The 20320-nt window shown below is 48.1% G+C and overlaps 1 protein-coding gene across 2 annotated transcripts in view; it reads right to left on the minus strand.

The window, feature by feature from the left end:
• COMP (cartilage oligomeric matrix protein) overlaps positions 1-20320 on the minus strand; it is a 90777-nt gene that overhangs the window by 34100 nt on the left and 36357 nt on the right. For both annotated transcript variants that reach the window (XM_077331601.1, XM_077331602.1), the window contains exons 5-10: positions 15608-15745; positions 12709-12786; positions 12007-12165; positions 8271-8375; positions 6174-6281; positions 4867-5026 (exon numbers count right to left, since the gene is read on the minus strand). In XM_077331601.1, coding sequence (XP_077187716.1) covers positions 4867-5026; positions 6174-6281; positions 8271-8375; positions 12007-12165; positions 12709-12786; positions 15608-15745 — 748 coding nt within the window. The remainder of the gene's footprint in view (positions 1-4866; positions 5027-6173; positions 6282-8270; positions 8376-12006; positions 12166-12708; positions 12787-15607; positions 15746-20320) is intronic.

Here is a 20320-nt window from a genome sequence, read left to right on the forward strand (position 1 = left end):
GGTCCATGTGGGAACGAATAACACGTCCCTGAATACCATCACTCCTATTAAAAAAGACTATCAAGATCTGGGGAGGAAGCTCAAGCAAATGCGGGCACAAGTGGTATTCTCTTCAATCTTGCCTGTCAAGGGAAGAGGAATGCGTCAGGAGAGGAAGATAATGTAGGTGAATCACTGGCTGCGTAGTTGGTGCCGGCAGGAGAGATTTGGTTTCTGGGACCATGGGATAGGCTTTCTTGAGGAAGGCCTACTAGCACCTGATGGACTGCACTTATCGAAACTGGGGAAGAATGTGTTTGGCAGAAACCTGGGGAGAATCATCAGAAGAGCTTTAAACTAAAGCCACTAGGGGAAGGAGACGATCAACATAGGGAGTGTATGGAAGGAAAACGATCAGAGGCAGCCCAACCGGCAAGGCCAGCTCATAGGGAACCAAAAGTAGAATCATAGAATCATAGAATCATAGAATCATAGAATCATAGAGTTGGAAGGGGCCATACAGGCCATCTAGTCCAACCCCCTGCTCAATGCAGGATTAGCCCAAAGCATCCTAAAGCATCCAAGAAAAGTGTGTATCCAACCTTTGCTTGAAGACTGCCAGTGAGGGGGAGCTCACCACCTCCTTAGGCAGCCTATTCCACTGCTGAACTATGACTGTGAAAAATTTTTTCCTGATATCTAGCCTATATCATTGTACTTGAAGTTTAAACCCATTACTGCGTGTCCTCTCCTCTGCAGCCAACAGAAACAGCATCCTCCAAGTGACAACCTTTCAAATACTTAAAGAGGGCTATTATGTCCCCTCTCAACCTCCTTTTCTCCAGGCTGAACATTCCCAAGTCCCTCAACCTATCTTCATAGGGCTTGGTTCCTTGGCCCCAGATCATCTTCGTCGCTCTCCTCTGTACCCTTTCAATTTTATCGACATCCTTCTTGAAGTGAGGCCTCCAGAACTGCACACAGTACTCCAAGTGTGGTCTGACCAGTGCCATATACAATGGGACTATGACATCTTGTGATTTTGATGTGATGCCCCTGTTGATACAGCCCAAAATGGCATTCGCCTTTTTTACCGCTGCATCACACTGCCTGCTCATGTTTAGTTTACAATCCACAAGTACTCCAACGTCTCGTTCACACACAGTGCTACCTAGAAGCGTATCCCCCATCCAGTAGGCATGCTTTTCATTTTTCTCACCCAGATGCAGAACTTTACACTTATCTTTATTAAATTGCATCTTGTTCTCATTTGCCCATTTTTCCATTGTGTTCAGATCTCGTTGAACTCTGTCTCTATCTTCCAGAGTATTTGCCAGTCCTCCCAATTTGGTGTCATCTGCAAACTTCCCTCCACCCCCTCATCTAGATCATTAATAAATATGTTAAAAAGTACTGGGCCAAGCACCGAGCCCTGAGGTACCCCGCTACTCACCTCTCTCCAGTCTGATGAAACACCATTGACAACAACTCTTTGAGTGCGGTTCTCTAACCAATTCCCTATCCACCTGACTAACTGAAAATCCAGATTGCAGTCCTTCAATTTATCCATCAGAACATCATGGGGAACCTTGTCAAAAGCTTTACTAAAATCCAAGTAAATGACATCAACCGGTTGGTCTGGCAGGACCTGTTGGAGACAAATCCATGCTGACTTCCTTGGATCACCAAGTTGTCCTCCAGATGTTTGCAGATCGCTCCCTTTAATATATGCTCCATTAGCTTCCCCACAATAGAGGTCAGACTCACTGGTCTGTAGTTTCCCAGGTCATCCTTCCTCCCTTTTTTGAAGATCGGAATAACATTTACTCTCTTCCAGTCCTCCGGGACATCTCCGGTCCTTAAAGAGGTTCTGAAGATGATGGACAAGGGCTGTGCAAGTTCTCTGGAAAGTTCTTTGAGTACTCTCGGGTGCATTTCATCCAGACCAGGGGATTTGAACTCATCCAGTGCAGCTAAATGCCTCTCGACAACCTCTCTATCCATATTAACCTGCCACCCAGACACTGTCCTTTGGCTACGGCCATCTCTAGATGTGCCTAAACACTTTGACTTGTGGGAAAAAACAGATGTAAATTAGGCACTAAGCCTTTCTGCTTTCTCTGCATCTTCCGTTAGTGTTTGTCCATCCGCACCCAACAGTGGGCCTATTGCCTCCTTTACTTTATGTTTGCTCCTCACGTAACTGAAAAATCTTTTCTTGTTACAATGGGTTTCCCTGGCCAATCTTAGCTCACTCTCAGCTTTGGCCTTTCTGATGATTGATCTACAGTGCCTAGTAACCTGTAGGTACTCTTCTTTAGAGCTCTGTCCTTCCCTCCATTTCCTGAACATTTTCCTTTTCTTTCTTAGTTCCTCTTGAAGTTCTCTGTTCATCGAAATAGGCTTCTTAGAGCTCCTGCAGTGTTTTCGTCTTTTTGGGATAGTCATTGATTGAGCATGCAATAGCTCTTGTTTGAGTAGCACCCACCCTTCACATGCTCCCTTCCCGTCCAGCATTCTCGTCCATGGTATGACGCTCATCATATCTCTGAGTTTATTAAAGTTTGCCCTACGAAAATCCAACATCCGCGTCTGGCTACAAGCTTCCTTGGCTCCCCATCTCAAAAGGAATTCTATGAGGACTATATGGTCACTTGGAGGAGAGCAGGATGCTGTTTCTGTTGGCTGCAGAGGAGAGGACATGCAGTAATGGGTTTAAACTTCAAGTACAATGATATAGGCTAGATATCAGGAAAAGATTTTTCACAGTCAGAGTAGTTCAGCAGTGGAATAGGCTGCCTAAGGAGGTGGTGAGCTCCCCCTCACTGGCAGTTTTCAAGCAAAGGTTGGATACACACTTTTCTTGGATGCTTTAGGATGCTTAGGGCTGATCCTGCGTTGAGCAGGGGGTTGGACTAGATGGCCTGTATGGCCCCTTCCAACTCTATGATTCTATGATTCTATGATTCTCTAAGCTTGAGATTTGCCTCTTGGTTTCTTTCCCCCTCCTGTGCTGTCTCCAATCCTCTCCCCCCCTTCAATAAAAGAGACTCCTGGGTGCTTGCCCCCCCCCCTTCTGAGCTTCCACAGTCGCGTGCAGAACACTTTCTGTTTCAATTGAGGGAGGAATAGAGGAACCTGGAGTTCAAATCGATTTGAATTCAGCAGGATCCACAACGGAATAAAAAAGTAAGTGCAGAATCAACCTAGGACTGAATTTGTACTGAGGAGTTAGTCTTGGCTAACAACATGGACCCCAAGAGCCTGCTTGTCCAAAGGCAGTCTACCTTTCAATAGCTGGTAGTCCCTGGCCTGAAACAAATGCACCTTTTGTCCACCAGGGCCAGGGCCTTTTCAGCACTGGCCTCAAACTGGCCTACTCTGCCGGCAGAAATCTGGGACCTGTGGGACTTCTGCAGGGCCTGTAAAACTGAGTTCTGCTGGACTTATGGTTGAACCGGCACCTTCCCTCTTTGACCTCAAGGTCTATCCCCTCCTGCTCCTCAACTGATCTACCCATGGTAAGAGGGTTTGCCTTTTAAATCAAAGACATCATTAGTTCTAACAATATTACATTATATATATTCTTCTGGTTACTGTAAGCCGCCCTCAGCTCATTGCAGGATGGGTGGCATATAGACTGAATTTATATATAAACAATGGCAAATGGACAGCAATGTGTTTTCCAGGGTTTTATACCCCACTTTTCAATTCCCAAAGATGTCTCAGTCCCCTTCCTCTCCCACAAGAGACACCTGGGCAGAGTCTGCACTTACTTTCTTTATTCCATTGTCAATCCTGTTGAATTCAGATTGCTTTGAACTCTGGTCTTCCTCTCCCCCCTCCTCCCCATTGAAACAGGAAAGTCTTCTGCACGTGGTTAGGTCTGCACGTGGTCTTTCTTTCTTTTCTTGAAGGGGGGGGGGGGAGAGAGGAGCCAGGCAGGGAGCCTCTTTCTTTTCTTGGAGGGGTGGGGGAGAGGATCGAAAAAGGCAGAGGAGGGAGGAAAAATCCAGGACCAACAGAAGTTGAGAGAAATTAGGGGCTTCTCCTTTAAGGCAAGCGTGTCACATGACCAGGTGTAGCCTATCAGAGGAGCTTTCTTTCCCAATCCAGATATTGAGGATTAAGAGCACTCTGAGATATCGCACAATAAAGGTAGGGTCACTCCGGATCAATCCTTCTTGCTGCAGAAGGAAAATTTAAATCGCCCCAAATCCAAACGGAAATTGCATTCTGTGTAGAGGGCAGGGACTTAATCGATCTGGGGTTGAAATAAAAGCTCCGTGCAGTTTACACCCTGATGAGGCAGGTGAGGCTGAGAGAACACTGAGGCAACTCTGACTGGCTCAAGGTCACCTAGTAGGCCTCATATGCCTCAAAGCGACTTGCAATTGTTTATCCCTCTTCCCACAACAGACACCCTGTGAGGTAGAAGAGGCTGAGAGAGTTCAGAGAGAACTGTGACTGGCTCAAGATCACTGAGCAGGCCTTGTATGTCTCTAAGTGACTTACAATTGTCTATCCCTCTCTCAGCGAGCTGCACATGGAGGTGAAGTGGGGAATCAAACCTGGTTCTCCAGATTAGAGGCTGCTGCTGTTAACCACAACACAAAGCTGCCTCTGTTTAGGAATACTTTTAAAAGGGGCTGCAAAACTCAACGTTTCCCACCCCATCAATGGCCACCCCCAGCATTTAGGCAACCCACCTGCAAAATCGCTCCGGTTTAGGGAAGACACCAGGGGTGCCTGCAGTTCACCATGAGGGCCAGCATCACTATATGCTTTAAGAGAGCTGAGGAAGTCCTGCTGGGTTTTTTTTAAGGGGATAAACTGAAAGGCCCATCTACTGCTCCCTGAATGTTCCTGAGACCCCTGGACACTCACGGTCTCCATCCATGTCATCGTCGCACAGGTCTCCCTGGCCATCTCTGTCGCTGTCCCTCTGGCCATTGTTCTTCACTTGGGGGCAGTTGTCACAGGCATCCCCATAATTGTCCTGGTCTGTATTGCGTTGGTCTGCATTGCGCACGAACATGCAGTTGTCCTGCAGATGGATTGGTGGCTGTCAGGAAGGCCATGTGCCAGAAATTAAGATCTTCAAGGCCAGACCTGAAGGCACAGCCTTGTCAGCAAATGCTTCAGAGGAGCACTCACAATTTAGACAGGATTGAGACAGCTATCCCCATATGTTCCCTCTGCTATTTGTTTCTTGAAGGTAGATTAGCACTAGTAGATTAGCATTATTAGAAGTTCAGTTGATCTGTCATGGCTTTCTAGCAGTTACTGTAGAGGGCAAATCTGTCTAAATCATGGGTGATCAAATTGTGGTTCTTCAGATGTCCACGGACACTGGCTCATGGAAGTTGTAGTCCATGAACATATAGAGAGCCACCCCTTGTCTAAATGAATGTATTGTGCGAGGAAACACACAATGCAACAATTGGAGGTTGCCTTCTCCAGTTTCTTACTTCTTGAACATACAAATACTGGCATTTCCTGTGCCACTCTTCACTATCCCCATGTTCTTTGTGATCAAATATATTAAAAGTCTGAGCATGCAGTTTCCCAGTTGAAAAATCCACCCCGACCTCCTCACATTCGAAGGAGGCTTCTCCCTTGGTCCCATTTCCACCTCTTCAGATCCCTGGGAAACAGGGGGATCCCCTCCCACTGCAGCCAAGATATCACCAGAGAGTCCTGATGCTCGGAGGGGGGGGGGGAGCCCAGCCTCCAGGACCCCCTTCCCTTGATCCCTCCTGAACTCCACGGGGTGGCGCCTCCTGCTGCTAGCAGGTATCATTGCTGTCTCAGGGAAGCAAGTTACCGACCCGGGCTTTGGCCCATGTACATTTTCTCTAGCAAGTAAATTGGGACTTATGAGGCCAGAAAGCAGGCCTCATACCTGCATGTCAATAGGCTGCCTGGGAGGCAGGGCAGGGCAGGGCGCGGTAGGAGACGGGCTGTCTGCTTTTGCCTTCAAGTCTTTTGGGCTGAAGTGTCCTTCCAGGTTTTCAACTGCATTTTTCACACAGACAGCATAAACGGGTCTGGGGAATCACAGCCCTAAAAGCTGCAGCAGACGGTGAGTAGGATGTTCTGCAGCCAGAGGAGAGAGGAAACTCTGGCATCAAAGGGGAAACCTGGGAATACGTTTTGAGTGAACAGTGCCTTCCAGAGACGAATGTTCAGACCTCAGTGTTTATTATCCCGTCTCCATCAGCGTCGTCATCGCAAGCGTCCCCAATGCCGTCTCTGTCTGCATCCTCTTGCCCGGAGTTTGGAACTGTCACGCAGTTGTCCTGAAACAGGAGATGACGGTGGAATTTGAGCTCCCTTTGCCAATGTGTGAGCCCAAGTGTGCCAATAATCACAACCAAATAACCACCCAAGCCACTAGTTTGGTTTCATGTTTTTTACCACTCCAGCAATGTAATTCCTACACCACCGTCTTTGGAAGTTTTTAAGCGGAGGCTGGATAGCCATCTGACAGCAATGGTGATTCTTTGATTGTGGGTGGGTGGGCAGAAGGGATTCTGCTAGTGCTTGTCTCTTGTGGCCTTTTCTTGCATGCTGATCATCACTTTTCACTCAGGAGGTGAATGTCCTTCATGCCAGACTGGCCAGGAATTCTGGGTTTTTTTGGGGGGGAGGGGGATTATCTGGGCATTAATTGGGGTCACTATGGGTGCACAGGAAGAAGAAGAGTTCTTCTGCTTTTCACTGTCCAAAGGTGGCTTCCTCTCTCCACAACAGACACCCTGTGAGGGAACTGAGGCTGAGAGAGCTCTGATAGGACTGCTCTGTGAGAACAGCTCTAACAGGGCTGTGACTGGCCCAAGATCAGTCAACTGGCTACCTGCGAAGGAGGGATGGGGAATCAAACCTGGCTCTCCAGATTAGAAGCTGTTGCTCTTAATCACTACACCCTGCTGACTCTGGTTGTGAGTTTCCTTCATTGTTCAGGGAGTTGGAGTAGATGACCCTGGAAGTCTCTTCCAACTCCAGGATTCTACGGAAATTATTTGAGAGCCAAAGTAGAAAACGGTGTGTACGTTTTGAGTGAAAGATATATTCAACAGACCATCGGACAGAACTTTGTGCCTCAGGGGCGAGGAGAACAATTTCTGCCACCCTGGGCAGACTTGGGAATGTTCAGCCTGGAGAAAAAGAGGTTGAGAGGGGACATGATAGCCCTCTTTAAGTATTTGAAAGGTTGTCACTTGGAGGAGGGCAGGATGCTGTTTCCATTGGCTGCAGAGGAAAGGACATGCAGTAATGGGTTTAAACTACAAGTACAGTAATGGGTTTAAACTACAAGTATAGGCTAGATATCAGGAAAACGTTTTTCACAGTCAGAGTAGTTCAGCAGTGGAATAGGCTGCCTAAGGAGGTGGTGAGCTCCCCCTCACTGGCAGTCTTCAAGCAAAGGTTGGATACACACTTTTCTTGGATGCTTTAGGATGCTTTGGGGTGATCCTGCGTTGAGCAGGGGGTTGGACTAGATGGCCTGTATGGCCCCTTCCAACTCTATGATTCTATGATGCTATGATTCTATAAATAGGCAAGGCGACAGTATACAGCCTTGCCGAACTCCTTTCTCAATTTTGAACCAATCAGTGATTCCATGCCCGGTTCTCACTGTTGCTTCTTGACCTGCATATAGATTTCTCAAGAGACAGATAAGATGCTCTGGTATTCCCATCTCTTTAAGAACTTGCCACAATTTGTTGTGCTCCACACAATCAAAGGCTTTAGCATCGTCAATGAAGCAGAAGTAGATGTTCTTCTGGAATTCCCTAGCTTTCTCCATGATCCAGTGTATGTTGCCAATTTGTTCTCTAGTTCCGACTGCAATTTGACCCTTTTTTTCTTTTAAGATATGATACTGTCCATTGTGCCCTGATTCCACCTAAGCCTGATCTAATCTGACCTGGTTTGTACCAGGATGGGAGACCACCCAGGAAGTCCAGGTTTACTACACAGAGGGCAGGCCATGGAAAGCCACCTCTGTCCATCTCTTCCCTTTTTGAGTCCAGGGGCACCTTTAAGCTTGAATAAAACTTTGTTGGTCTTCAAGGTGCCCCTGGTGTTCAGCTGCTTCAGACCAACACTTAACTCCGCCTGGGGGTTGTGATCAGCCGGTGGTGACTAGCTGGCCCTTCCCTTCACTGGCGTTGTCCACTGCATGGCAGAATTGTAGGCCTAACTCAGGCACCCCCATTGGCCTAAGAACCCAGCAGGCACCGTGGACAGATACTGAAAGGACAGGATAGGGGAGGTGACATTACTTTGCGGCATTTCTTATCGCTGCAGCGTAGCTTCTCATCGGGAAATCCGTCAATGTCCGTGTCTCTCCCACAAATGTAGCCGTTTCCAGCCCATCCAACAATGCACTGTGAGAGAAGAAGAGATGGTTTTTATAACCCACTATTCTCTATCCCAAGGAGTCTCAGGGTGGCTTAGAATTGCCTTCCCTTTGTCCCCCACAACAGACCTCCAAAGCTGGGTGGGGCTGAGAGAGCTCTACAAGAACTGCCATTGGCCCAAGGTTACCCAGAAGGCTTCAGGTGGAGGAGGAGTGGGGAATCCAACCCAGTTCTCCAGATCAGGGGCTCCCACTCTTCACCATTATATTGCTTGTCTGCTGGGTTCCTGGGGGCCCAGAGAGAGAGATCCAGACCCGCCTGTCCTTGCAACATTTTCTTTGGGGGCCTCAAAATGACTGGAATGAACTCAGATTGTTTCACCACGTTCCTCCTTCACCCTCCTTGTCAAATTTTAGATTATGGTTGTTTCCTCATTCACTCTTCAAACCCCAAATGCTCTGTTGACAAATAATAATCTTTTATCGCCTTTGGGAAGCTGATAAGAGGCAAACGAAAGCAGACAGAACCCAAATATTCCACAAACTTCCAACTGTGAGTTTCAATCAGATGCAGATTCTAAAACTTTGGGTTTGAGAGGTGGGAGCATTAAAGGGAAAGAATTCTAGCCCCAAGAACTGAGATCAGGGCAGTTTAACATCCCGGGGGCCTACTGCCTCTCCTCTCCAAGTCTCTCCTCTCCCTTTGTTGGCCATATGTTCCAGCCAATAGCCAATCTGTAGGCCAGATGGAACATGGTTGGCGGGGTGGAATTTAGGGTTGGGAGTTTTCACTGTAGGGTGTTTTAAAATCTGATTATAAATGTTTAAATCATGTTGTAAACCACTCTGAGCCCAATTGCAGAGGGGGTGGTCTATATATACATAATAATTCCTATCTCTATGCCAGGGGTATGCAACTGTGGCTCTTCAAATGTTCGTAGACTACAATTCCCATGAACCCCTGCCAATAGGCCATGCTGGCAGGGGCTCCTGAGAACTGTAGTCCAGGGACATCTGGAGAGCCACAGTTTGGCTACTGTGTCCCATGTATGGATGATCAATGAAGAAAATAATTTACTGTGTTTTATTATATATTATCGTGTTATAATTTTAAATGTTCAGTTTATTGTTATAGACCACCCTGAGTCTGTTTGTGGGGAGAGGAAGTCTAGAAATTAAATTAAAAAATAATATTTCTATTGCCCCCCTAATCAGCATTAAGGTTAGTAAACATGCAGAAGATTCAGGACAGGCCAAAGTATTTCCCCTCATACTGTATGCCATTGATCTGCAGAGCTCTCTGCCGTGACATGAGGTCTTGCTACCTCTGTTGGCTTTAAAGGAGCCTCCATGCTCAGAGGCAGTCTATCTCTGACTGCCAATGGCCAGGGAGTAACAACTGGGAGAGATCTTAGCCTTCATGCCTCTCCTTGTGGGCTTCCTGGGAGTATTTGGTTAGTCAGGATAGGAAACAGGATGTTGGACTGGTCTGATCCTACACCCCGGCTGCTATTATGTCAAAGGAAGGAGTAAATCTAACCTAAAGGACCACCTATCTCCTTATGCCCCTAGCAGAGCATTATGCTCTGCAAATCTGAACAGGCTAATGGTCCCTGGCCTTTTCAGTCCTGGCCCCAACCTGGTGGAATGAGCTGAGGGCCCTAAATGAGCTCTTGCAGTTCTGCAAGGCCTATGGGACAGAGCTCTTCCACAAGGCATTCAGTTGAGGCCGGGTGGCAGAACATCGCCCGAGTCCCCCCCTCAAAGCACCCCACCTTATGGTGGGAGGTAGTTTCCAACTACTGCATGGCAGAGGGCAGGGTGGGGTGAGTTTACTCTGGGTTCAAATTGTATTTTTATCTACTGTGAACCGCCTTGAGCTGGCTGGCCAGGAGAGGTGCATATATGTATGTATGTATGTATGTATGTATGTATGTATGTATGTATGTATGTATGTATGTATGTATGTATGTATGTATGTATGTGTCGGTATCGGTATAGGCATAGGCATAGGTATAGGCATAGGTATAGGCATAGGTATCCCCTGTGCAAGCACCGAGTCATGTCTGACCCTTGGGGTGACGCCCTCTAGCGTTTTCTTGGCAGACTCAATGCAGGGTGGTTTGCCATTCCCTTTCCCAGTCATTACCGTTTACCCCCCAGCAAGCAAGCTGGGTACTCATTTTACTGACCTCGGAAGGATGGAAGGCTGAGTCAACCTTGAGCTGGCTGCTCAAAGCCTGTTCCTAAGAAAGGGTCCTCTCCCCTGGCCCCCGGCCATGCAGCTGAAGGTGGCTTTGGGCCACAGCTCGCAGCCAGATCAAGTGGGGCGGGTGGGGGCTGGGCAGCTCGTTAGCAGGACTAATACAGAACTCCTTAGCAGGCAGTCAGCAGGCCAGGAGGCCCTCGTTAGCAGACCTAGCCTAGCAGGCCGGGAGGCCCTCGTTAGCAGGCCCAGCCTAGGAGGCCAAGAGACCCTCTTTAGCAGGCCCTGTTTAGCAGGCCGCCCTCGTTAGCAGGCCCTCCACCACCACCCTTTGCCCAGGGCACTCTCCCCTTACTGCTGCTGGCTCCAGGCACTGAGGCACATCTGAGAGCAAAGAGGCTAGAGTCCAGGGATGGAGGGCGGGAGCTGCAGCAGCAGGGGCAATGAGGATGCAGCCATCTTTGCTGGCTGCACCCTGATTGGCCTTATTCCGACTTGGACAGCTGGACACGTCCCACCCCCCAGGCTGTTTCACAAATATATAGAGGAACCATGGATAAGGATTATAACAAGTTATAAATAAAACAAAATGTTTTTTATAGCCACTAGGGGAAAGGAGCCCTGACCTGGAGTGCCCAGGCTAGCCGGATCAGGTCAGATCTCAGAAGCTAAGCAAGGTCAGAACTTGAATGGGAGATACAGATGCCAACCTCCTAGGTGGCTATATAGAAGGAAAAAATCCACTGTGTAAAGACAACACAATGAGTATTAGTACAATATGGAGAAAAGCTTTCACTATCTGAAAGTCGGGATGCGTGCCTAAGCGGCTGAAGTGTGCCAAAGTGCGCAACCCTACCCGAAAGAGTCTCCGATCGGCCTTGCCTTCCTCTCCCCACAACAGTCATCCTGTGAGGGAGGTGGGGCTGAGAGAGCTCTTGCAGAACTGCTTTGTGAGAACAACTCTGTGACTGGCCCAAGGTCCCCCAGCTGGCTGCATGTAGAGGAGGAGGGGGGAATCAAACCCGGCTTGTCAGATTAGAAGCCGCTGCTCTTAAACCCTACTCCAATTAGGAAAATAAAACACAAATAATAAATTTAATGTTTTAATTTTAATAGTTTATATTTATTATGTCTATCACTGTACCACTATCAAAAAATCCCATGGACACGATTGCCCTCCAAATGCCAACTTTGCAGGCCCTCTGGGAACTAAACAAATCCAGCAAGGCATGAGCGTTATCCAAGAGTGCGTTCCACAGGGTGGGGGCCACAACTGAGAAGCCCCTTCCCCTGTCAAACCATCAAGGGGCCAGGCACCTGCAAGATGATGACTGAAAGAAGTATGGGTGATTGTTAAGTGACAGGCAGCCCCATAGGTATTAGTATTCTGGACTATTAAGAACCCAATACTGCTTTAGGGGACCAGCATGAAATGAGATGGCCTTCTACTCACCTTACAGCCCAGCGTCCCATCACGCTCTATGATGCACTCGGCTTTCTCGTGGCATGGGCTCAGTTGTCCGTTGGGGCACCACCTCTCCGTCTTGCTCCGGCAGCCCACTGTCTGGTCCCCCGTGAAGCCAGCTTTGCAGGATCCACACTTATAGGAGCCCTGGCAGAAGAAATAAGTTTGTTCTGGGCGTTAGTAAGGGACAGTCATGTAGGGGTTTCTCCCCCCAGAGCAGGAGGCATCTTACGGATTTGCCAAACCGGCTCATTTGTTTCTGTTGACTTTTCCTTTCCCCATGATCTCAGATACCCACCGAAATTTGGCAGTGTCTCATATATCAGCTTTGGGCTGAACCTGCGTTGAGCAGGGGGTTGGACTAGATGGCCTGTGTGACCCCTTCCAACTCTTATGTTTCTATGATTCTGTGATTCTATGATATCGTGGGATGAACAGTCAATGGTTTTCCAGATGTGCTTCCCAATGCACATGTTGCCCCCTGCTTTTCTAAGGTGATGTGCTTCCTCGTTCTTAAGTTTTCCGCCATCTTAAGCAGGACTTTGCACACTCACTTGGCGTAGAATCGGAGAGGTGGCAGATTCTTGCATGGCTTGCATGGACCGGAAGGACTATGATCCCTCATTTGGGGGTGTGGCACTGAATGGAGAGAGGTGGTTGGCCTCCTCCAAGGCTGTCGGAAATACGCACCCGGGTATTGATGCAGATGGAGTTGGGGACGCAGGCTCTGGCAAGACCCATCTCACATTCATTGATGTCATTGCAGACCTGTTTGTCAGAGAGACAGCATGAGAGGGTGCTCATGTCCCTTGGTGGCACCCCTTGGTACCCATGCAGAACGCAGAGAGAAATGGGACACCACCTACAGCTGGATTGAGGGATGTGTGTCTCGGCTTGAAAGCCTTGGCAATCTCCAAAACCTGAGGTAGCTCATAAGAGGCCAGCACCACAGGATGGAGAGCAGAGGCGGCTCCTTGCTCTGACGCTGGCCTCCTACACCCTGCTCCCACCTTCAGGGCCTACGTGTTCAGTCTGGGATAGAACAAATACTCTGTGGGCAGAAAAGGCAGCTTTTTTCAACCTTGTGACTGTGGAGGAGGCCTTAAAATATATTTTTATTTTTTGAGGACCCCAGAAGTGACATCAGCTGACCACGCCTCTCTGCCCTGCACCCTAGACGTGACATGTCACCAGAAGGGGTATCACCACTAATTCCCTTTGTGCTCTTCTTGCTCCTGCCTCCTGCTTTTACTGCTTTTACTGCTACCTCCTGTTGGCTTGGAAGAATGGCAGGAGCTAAGAAAATGGCCCAATGACCAAGAGGCAGCCAGTTCTCTAGTTTGTGGCCAAGTCCATTAAGGTCGGAGAGGAAAGGCTGCAGACCACCTCCAGAGTTCCCATGCCCCTCCCCCCCCGGTTGGGAATCCCTACCTTAAGGACCTGAACGGACCAAGGAGACCTTGGATGGAGCGCTGTGGACTGGCCCACCATATGAATGCTAGCCCAATGAGCCTTCTGGTTGGCCACCATGGGAACCCTTTGGGAGAGCCAGCTTGGTGTAGTGGTTAGGAGTGCGGACTTCTAATCTGGCGAGCCAGGTTTGATTCCCCACTCCTCCTCCACATGCAGCCAGCTGGGTGACCTTGGGCTTGTCACAGCACTGATAAAGCTGTTCTGACCAAGCAGGAATATCAGGGCTCTCTCAGCCTCACCCACCCCACAGGGTGTCTGTTGTGGGGAGAAGAAAGGGAAGGCGACTGTAAGCCCCTTTGAGACTCCTTCGGGTAGAGAAAAGCGGCATATAAGGACCAACTCTTCTTCTTCTTGAGTAATCTCAGGGCTCCCTCAGCCTAACCTCCCTCACAGGGTGTGTTGTGGGGAGAGGAAGAGAAGGCGACTGTAAGCCGCTTTGAGACTCCTTCGGGTAGAGAAAAGTGGCATATAAGAACCAACTCTTCTTCTTCAGTAATATCAGGGCTCCCTCAGCCTAACCTCCCTCACAGGGTGTCTGTTGTGAGGAGAGGAAGAGAAGGTGAATGTAAGCCCTTTGAGACTCCTTCGAGTAGAGAAAAGCAGCATATAAGAACCACTTCTTCTTCTGAGGATGTTGTATGCTCTAACTTGGGGAAATAACCACTATGGTCTTGGCAATCTCGTCAGGAGAGTTAATAACTATATTCATCCCTCAGTTTTTTTTTTTCTTTGGGGGGGTTAGCTGAACCAAAGCAAGGTGCATTGAAGTGCATTGTGCTGAACAGTGAAAGCCTACTGATGCTTACTTTTTTGGGAAGAAGAGCTCTGCTTAAAGGAATACACCACCACACCCAACTAAGGTTGCCAGCTCTGGGTTGGGAAATACCTGAAGACTTTGCGGGTAGAACCAAGAGTGGGAAGGGTCTGGGGCGGGGAGGGACCTTGATGGAATCCAATGCCATGGAGCCCGCCCTGCAAAGCAGCCCTTTTCTCCAGGGGAACTGATCTCTGTCACCTGGAGATGAGCTGTAAAACCGGGGGATGCCTAGCATCTGACCAGGATCCAGCAGATCTGAGTTTGAATTCCCATGAAGCCGCGGCAGCTCACCGGGCCAGTCACACACGCTCAGCCTCAGCTACCTCACAGGGGTGTCACTACAGATAATGATGTCAGCTGCTTTGGGTCCCTGACTGGGAAGAAGGACAGGGTATAAGTGCCCTGAGTTGGGAAATACCTGGAGACTTTGGAGGTGGAGCCAGGAGTCGGCGGGATTTGGGGGGAGGAACCTCGGTAGACTATAATGCTAATATGGAGGCCTCCTTCCAAAGCAGCCCTTTTCTCCAGGGGGACTGATGTCTGTCAACTGGAGATGAGTTGTAATTCCAGGGGATCCCACAGGTCCCACCTGGAGGCTGGCATCCCTACACCCACCCTAAAAAAAACAATGTTATTCTTGACCCTGCTATTCAAACGTGATAGAAAAGGGCAAGAGTCCAGGAGCACCTTAAAAACTAACAAAATATGTGGGAAACGAGTAGCTTTCATGAGTCACTGCTCACTTCTTCAGATCTGTATGTTGATTCTGTAAATTTATGCAGATTGTGAGAGGGTGGGCAGAAGAGATTGTGTCAGTGCTTGACTCTTGTGGTCTTTTCGTGCACGCCCAGGGAAAAGCTGATCACCACTTTACGATCAGGGGTTGAATTTCTCCCAGGCCAGAGTGGCCAGGGATTATCAGTTAAGGGGATGGGGTGGCATTATCTGGGCATGGAATTGGGGTTACTGAGGATGGGCAGGTAGTTGTGAGTGTCCTGCATTGTGCAGGAGGTTAGACTAGATGACCCTGGAGGTACCTTCCAACTCTAAGATTCTATGATTCTATCTGGAGAAATTTCTCACTTCTTCTGATCTTCTGACCTCCCATAAATCTGGTTATTCCTGGACTCTTGCTATTCTCTACTGCTGCAGACAGGCTAACCTGGCTACCCATCTTGGTCTTTCAATGGGGAGTCTCTCTCTGTCTCTGTCTCTTGTCTCTGTCTCTCTGTGTCTCTCTGTCTCTGTGATATGCCTTCCTGCCCTACCTGGAGGAGAACTAGTCCTTCTAGGAGTTACCTGCTTGTTGGCCCTGGCGTAGGCTAAACCAATTCCTTCAAGCACCGGCCCCGTGTAGCCAGGAGGGCAGGGCTCACAACGGAAGCCGGGAGCTGTATTGATGCACTGGACTCTGGGGAAGCAGGAATTGGCAGCACACTGCAAACAGAAAAGTCAGTTATTTTGTGTGGATTACCTTGAACATGGCCGGGAATGCAAGCCATAAACTACTAAGTTGTTGAGACAAACAGGTTAGAACTGGGGGACGCCCTCTTCTGGGGGTGTACATAACAGTTTGGAGACAGAACCAAGAACCCTAAGTCTGCAGTTCAAATTCTGCCTTGGCAGTGTCCTCAAGTAAACTACGGATTTGGTAATCCTCAGCAGCAACACAGGGCTGAAACTGATTGCATAGGGCTGTTGCGTGAGGTTCACTGACACGTCTAGGTTTTCAAAGGCCTCTAAGAAAAGCCTGAAAGCTTATCAAGCTTATCATGTCCTCTTTTTCTTGTCATGGGTGTTCCTGTTCCTTCGGAGCTGCCCTCGCCCCTATTCTGTGCTGGTCTATTAGACACTGGTTTCTGGAAAATCTGCTTCTAAAACGCATTATCCATCATGTGCGGAATGGGAGTAACTTATTTCCCTGCAGATTTTTATACCAGGCATGAAGTGCAGCAAAACAAGTGGGGAAGGGGGGGGGCAAGAGAACCATACAAGCGAAGGAAAGTAGAATTGTAGAGATTAAAGTCATTCCAGCATGAGGTTTACTGGGGGACCAACAAATATAGTGAAATGTTTACCTTTTGAAGACGCCATAATTTTGGCATTTTGTATGATGTCGCCAGCCTTCCGTGTCCATCCAGCAAACCTCAACCAACAGCCTCCATTTTAAAGCGGTAGTTGGGGAATCGTATAAAGTAGATTCCTCAACCTATGTAGTGCAAGCTAAGGAAGAGCAACCAGCAAGCCACACGCTAAGGAAATGTGTGGAGACAAAATAGCGCTATCTCCACCTCCAATGTCCCACACTCGCACCTGCCTCCCTCTCCCTTCTCCCGGGAATGATTTTTTATTTGTTTTTTAAAGCAAACTGCCTGGAGCAACAAATAGGTATTAAACCATGCAGAAAGCAAAAAAAAAAAAAAAAAAATTCCCCAAAGTTGTCACACAAAGCATGCCTCTCTAAAGCCCCCCCCCAAAAAAAATCAGGAACAAGATTAATTTTTAAAATATTTCAGACTTGTGATTCCATAAAGGGTGACTTTATAAAAAGCACTATGAATCTATGATTAGATGCATAGGCGTTTCAATGGAGAAGTTTTACTTTTAAAAAACGTTAGCTTGCACCGCAGCACCTTTAAAGCATGTGGAAAGGGGATTGGCTGCCTAGCTTGATTGACAGGTTGAGGAGAGTCATGTGAAAAGCGTGTTGCTCTCTTCTCCCATTTCAAGCAGGCATGCGGAGTTTAAGGAGCATAAGAAGGCAGCAGACAAAAGCGAGAGAGCCAGGAGGTGAGGAGTGGCCAGAGGCGCAATCATTTTTAGCACTACGCTATTTTAAAAAATGTGTGGAATTGCCCAGAAAATTTGTTTTCAAAAGGCGTTCTATGAAAAGCCTGGACAAAGGTTTCTCAGAAAGTTCTGGCAAGTTTTTACTAAGTCACGTCTCTTTCCCACACTCAGATCCATGACACAGAGGGCCATTCCGCACTCATTCAAAATTGCACAATGGTTGCAAATTGAAATAGCTGTTTTGCTGTTATGCACAACGTAGTTGACAATCTGCAACACTCCTGAAACCGATCCGCAAAAAGCGCTTCGTTGTAGTGCTTTCAGGGAAATCCCAAAAAGTGGATTGACCCTCACTACACTCTTGCAACCAATCTGCAACACTAGCGGGAAAGTTCTGTGCGTTACCATTGTTGCGGTTTCTGCAAAGTCCCTCCCCTTAGCTCTCTCCTCTGATCTTCCAGCAAAGCGATCGCCATTTTATTTTTCTCGGAGCGGGCGGAGATCAACGCAACGGCGAGCCTTCGTTTACCCAGCGAGGTTTCCCTGGCTGCAGTCCCTCCCCAGAGCTGTTTTAAATCACCAAGCACGAAGCAACACACAGCCCCATCTGCTGGTTTATTTTCCCTTTATTTTTCACTGTATTTTCGACCAAAAATCGCGCCCGTGCGGGGGTGGGGGTGGGGTTATTCTTTTTGTCACTCGGGGGGAGCGTGGCAACGATGAAACGGCAGCTCAAACACCACCTGCTAGCTAGATGGGTCTCTCCGTTGCAACGAATCAACACAGATTCGTTGCAACGTGTTTTTTTAAAAACCTTCTTTAAAGGGAAAGGGGCTTTTTGGGAGCATGATAACAGCCGCCCACTGGCTGCTTGACGGCCAGGGGCGGGACAAAGCTCGGCAATATCGCTTCCTGGTTAGCAATATTTGCCGAGACCGGAAACCAGTGGGAAACGATAGAAACGCAACTGGATTCCACTACATTGTGACATGATTTCCTTCCTCCCAGAAGACAAGATGGACTACAGTTGCCCCAAGTGTAAGCTGGTAAGACTTTTGGAGGAAAATATTAGGGGATTAGAAAACAGAATTATTACTCTGACCCAAATTAAGAAAGGGGAGGAGTTCATAGTCCAGAGCTCTGCAACTTGGAATAAAGAGAATACAACTAGTCCTGAAGAGGATAAGGAGATTGACCACAATAGGGAGCCTCTGCAGACAGTTCGGAAAAAGACTGAACGGTGAAGAGCGAGACAGTTCTCGGGGACTTTGGAGCTCCAGAATAGATTTCAGGCCCTTGCAGAGGAGGTGCAAGGGTCAACAAGGGAAGAGGTCCCATAACAAAGTCTAAGACAAAGGAAAGAGGCCATGGGGACAGAAGGAAATGGAGTTTAGAAGAGAAAAAAAAGGAGAGTACTGGTAATTGGAGACTCCCTGCTAAGAGGAATGGATCGCCATGTGGCTGGGCCCGACCCCCTAACCCGAGAGGTGTGTTGCTTGCCAGGGGCGAAAATTAAAGATGTTTCAGAACGGCTGCCCAAACTCCTCAAATCTACAGATCGCTACCCATTTGTGATGGTCCATGTGGGAACGAATGACATGTCCCTGAATACCATCGCTCCTATTAAAAAAGACTATCAAGATCTGTGGAGGAAGCTCAAGCAAATGGGGGCACAAGTGGTATTCTCTTCAATCTTGCCTGTCAAGGGAAGAGGAATGCGTCGGGAGAAGAAGATAATGGAGGTGAATCACTGGCTGCGTAGTAGGTGCCGGCAGGAGAGATTTGTTTTCTGGGACCATGGGATAGGCTTTCTTGAGGAAGGCCTACTAGCACCTGATGGACTGCACTTATCCAAGTTGGGGAAGAATGTGTTTGGCAGGAACCTGGGGAGATTCATCAGGAGAGGTTTAAACTAAAGCCACTAGGGGAAGGAGACGATCAACATAGGGAGTGTATGGAAGGAAAACGATCGGAGGCAGCCCATCCAGCAAGGCCAGCTCATAGGGAACCAAAAGTAAAAGGATTCAGATGTCTTTATACTAACGCCCGAAGCATGGGCAATAAAAAGGAAGAGCTGGAACTTCTCATGCTGATGGAAAGGTATGATCTAGTAGGCATCACAGAAACTTGGTGGAATGATTCTCATGACTGGAATGTAATGGTGGATGGATATGAACTGTTCAGAAAAAAACAGAATAGATCGAAGAGGTGGAGGAGTGGCACTGTATGTGAGGAAAGGGCTTACCTGTCAGGAAATTCTAGTGAAGGAGAGCATATATGCAGTGGAAAGCATCTGGGTGAAAATAAGCGAGGGGAAAACAAACAGTGTGGTGGTTGGTGTCTGCTACCGACCGCCTGACCAACGAGAGGATGTGGATGCTGCAGTTTGTGAGCAGCTTGAGAAAATATCCAAGCGGCAGGACCTTGGCATCATGGGTGACTTCAATTTCCCAGATGTGTGCTGGGAAATAAACTCTGCGAAGCGTCCTCAGTCATGCAACTTTCTGACCTGCCTGGCTGACAATTTCATTTATCAATTGGTAGATGAACCCATAAGAGGTTCACCCATACTGGACTTAATACTGACCAACAGGCAAGAGTTGGTGGATGAGGTGAAGGAGGTGGGGACCCTAGGGGGAAGTGACCATGTCCTCATAGAATTCCTTTTGAGATGGGGAGCCAAGGAAGCTTGTAGCCAGACATGGATGTTGGATTTTCGTAGGGCAAACTTTAATAAACTCAGAGACATGATGAGTGTCATACCATGGACGAGAATGCTGGAAGGGAAGGGAGCATGTGAAGGGTGGGCGCTACTCAAACAAGAGCTATTGCATGCTCAATCAATGACTATTCCAGAAAGACGAAAAAACTGCAGGAGCTCTAAGAAGCCTATTTGGATGAACAGAGAACTTCAAGAGGAATTAAGAAAGAAAAGGAAAATGTTCAGGAAATGGAGGGAAGGACAGAGCTCTAAAGAAGAGTACCTACAGGTTACTAGGCACTGTAGATCAATCATCAGAAAGGCCAAAGCTGAGAGTGAGCTAAGATTGGCCAGGGAAGCCCATTGTAACAAGAAAAGATTTTTCAGTTATGTGAGGAGCAAATGTAAAGTAAAGGAGGCAATAGGCCCACTGTTGGGTGCGGATGGACAAACTCTAACGGAATATGCAGAGAAAGCAGAAAGGCTTAGTGCCTATTTTACATCTGTTTTTTCCCACAGGT

Source organism: Paroedura picta, chromosome 4 (assembly GCF_049243985.1).
Source record: "Paroedura picta isolate Pp20150507F chromosome 4, Ppicta_v3.0, whole genome shotgun sequence".
Lineage (NCBI taxonomy): Eukaryota > Metazoa > Chordata > Lepidosauria > Squamata > Gekkonidae > Paroedura > Paroedura picta.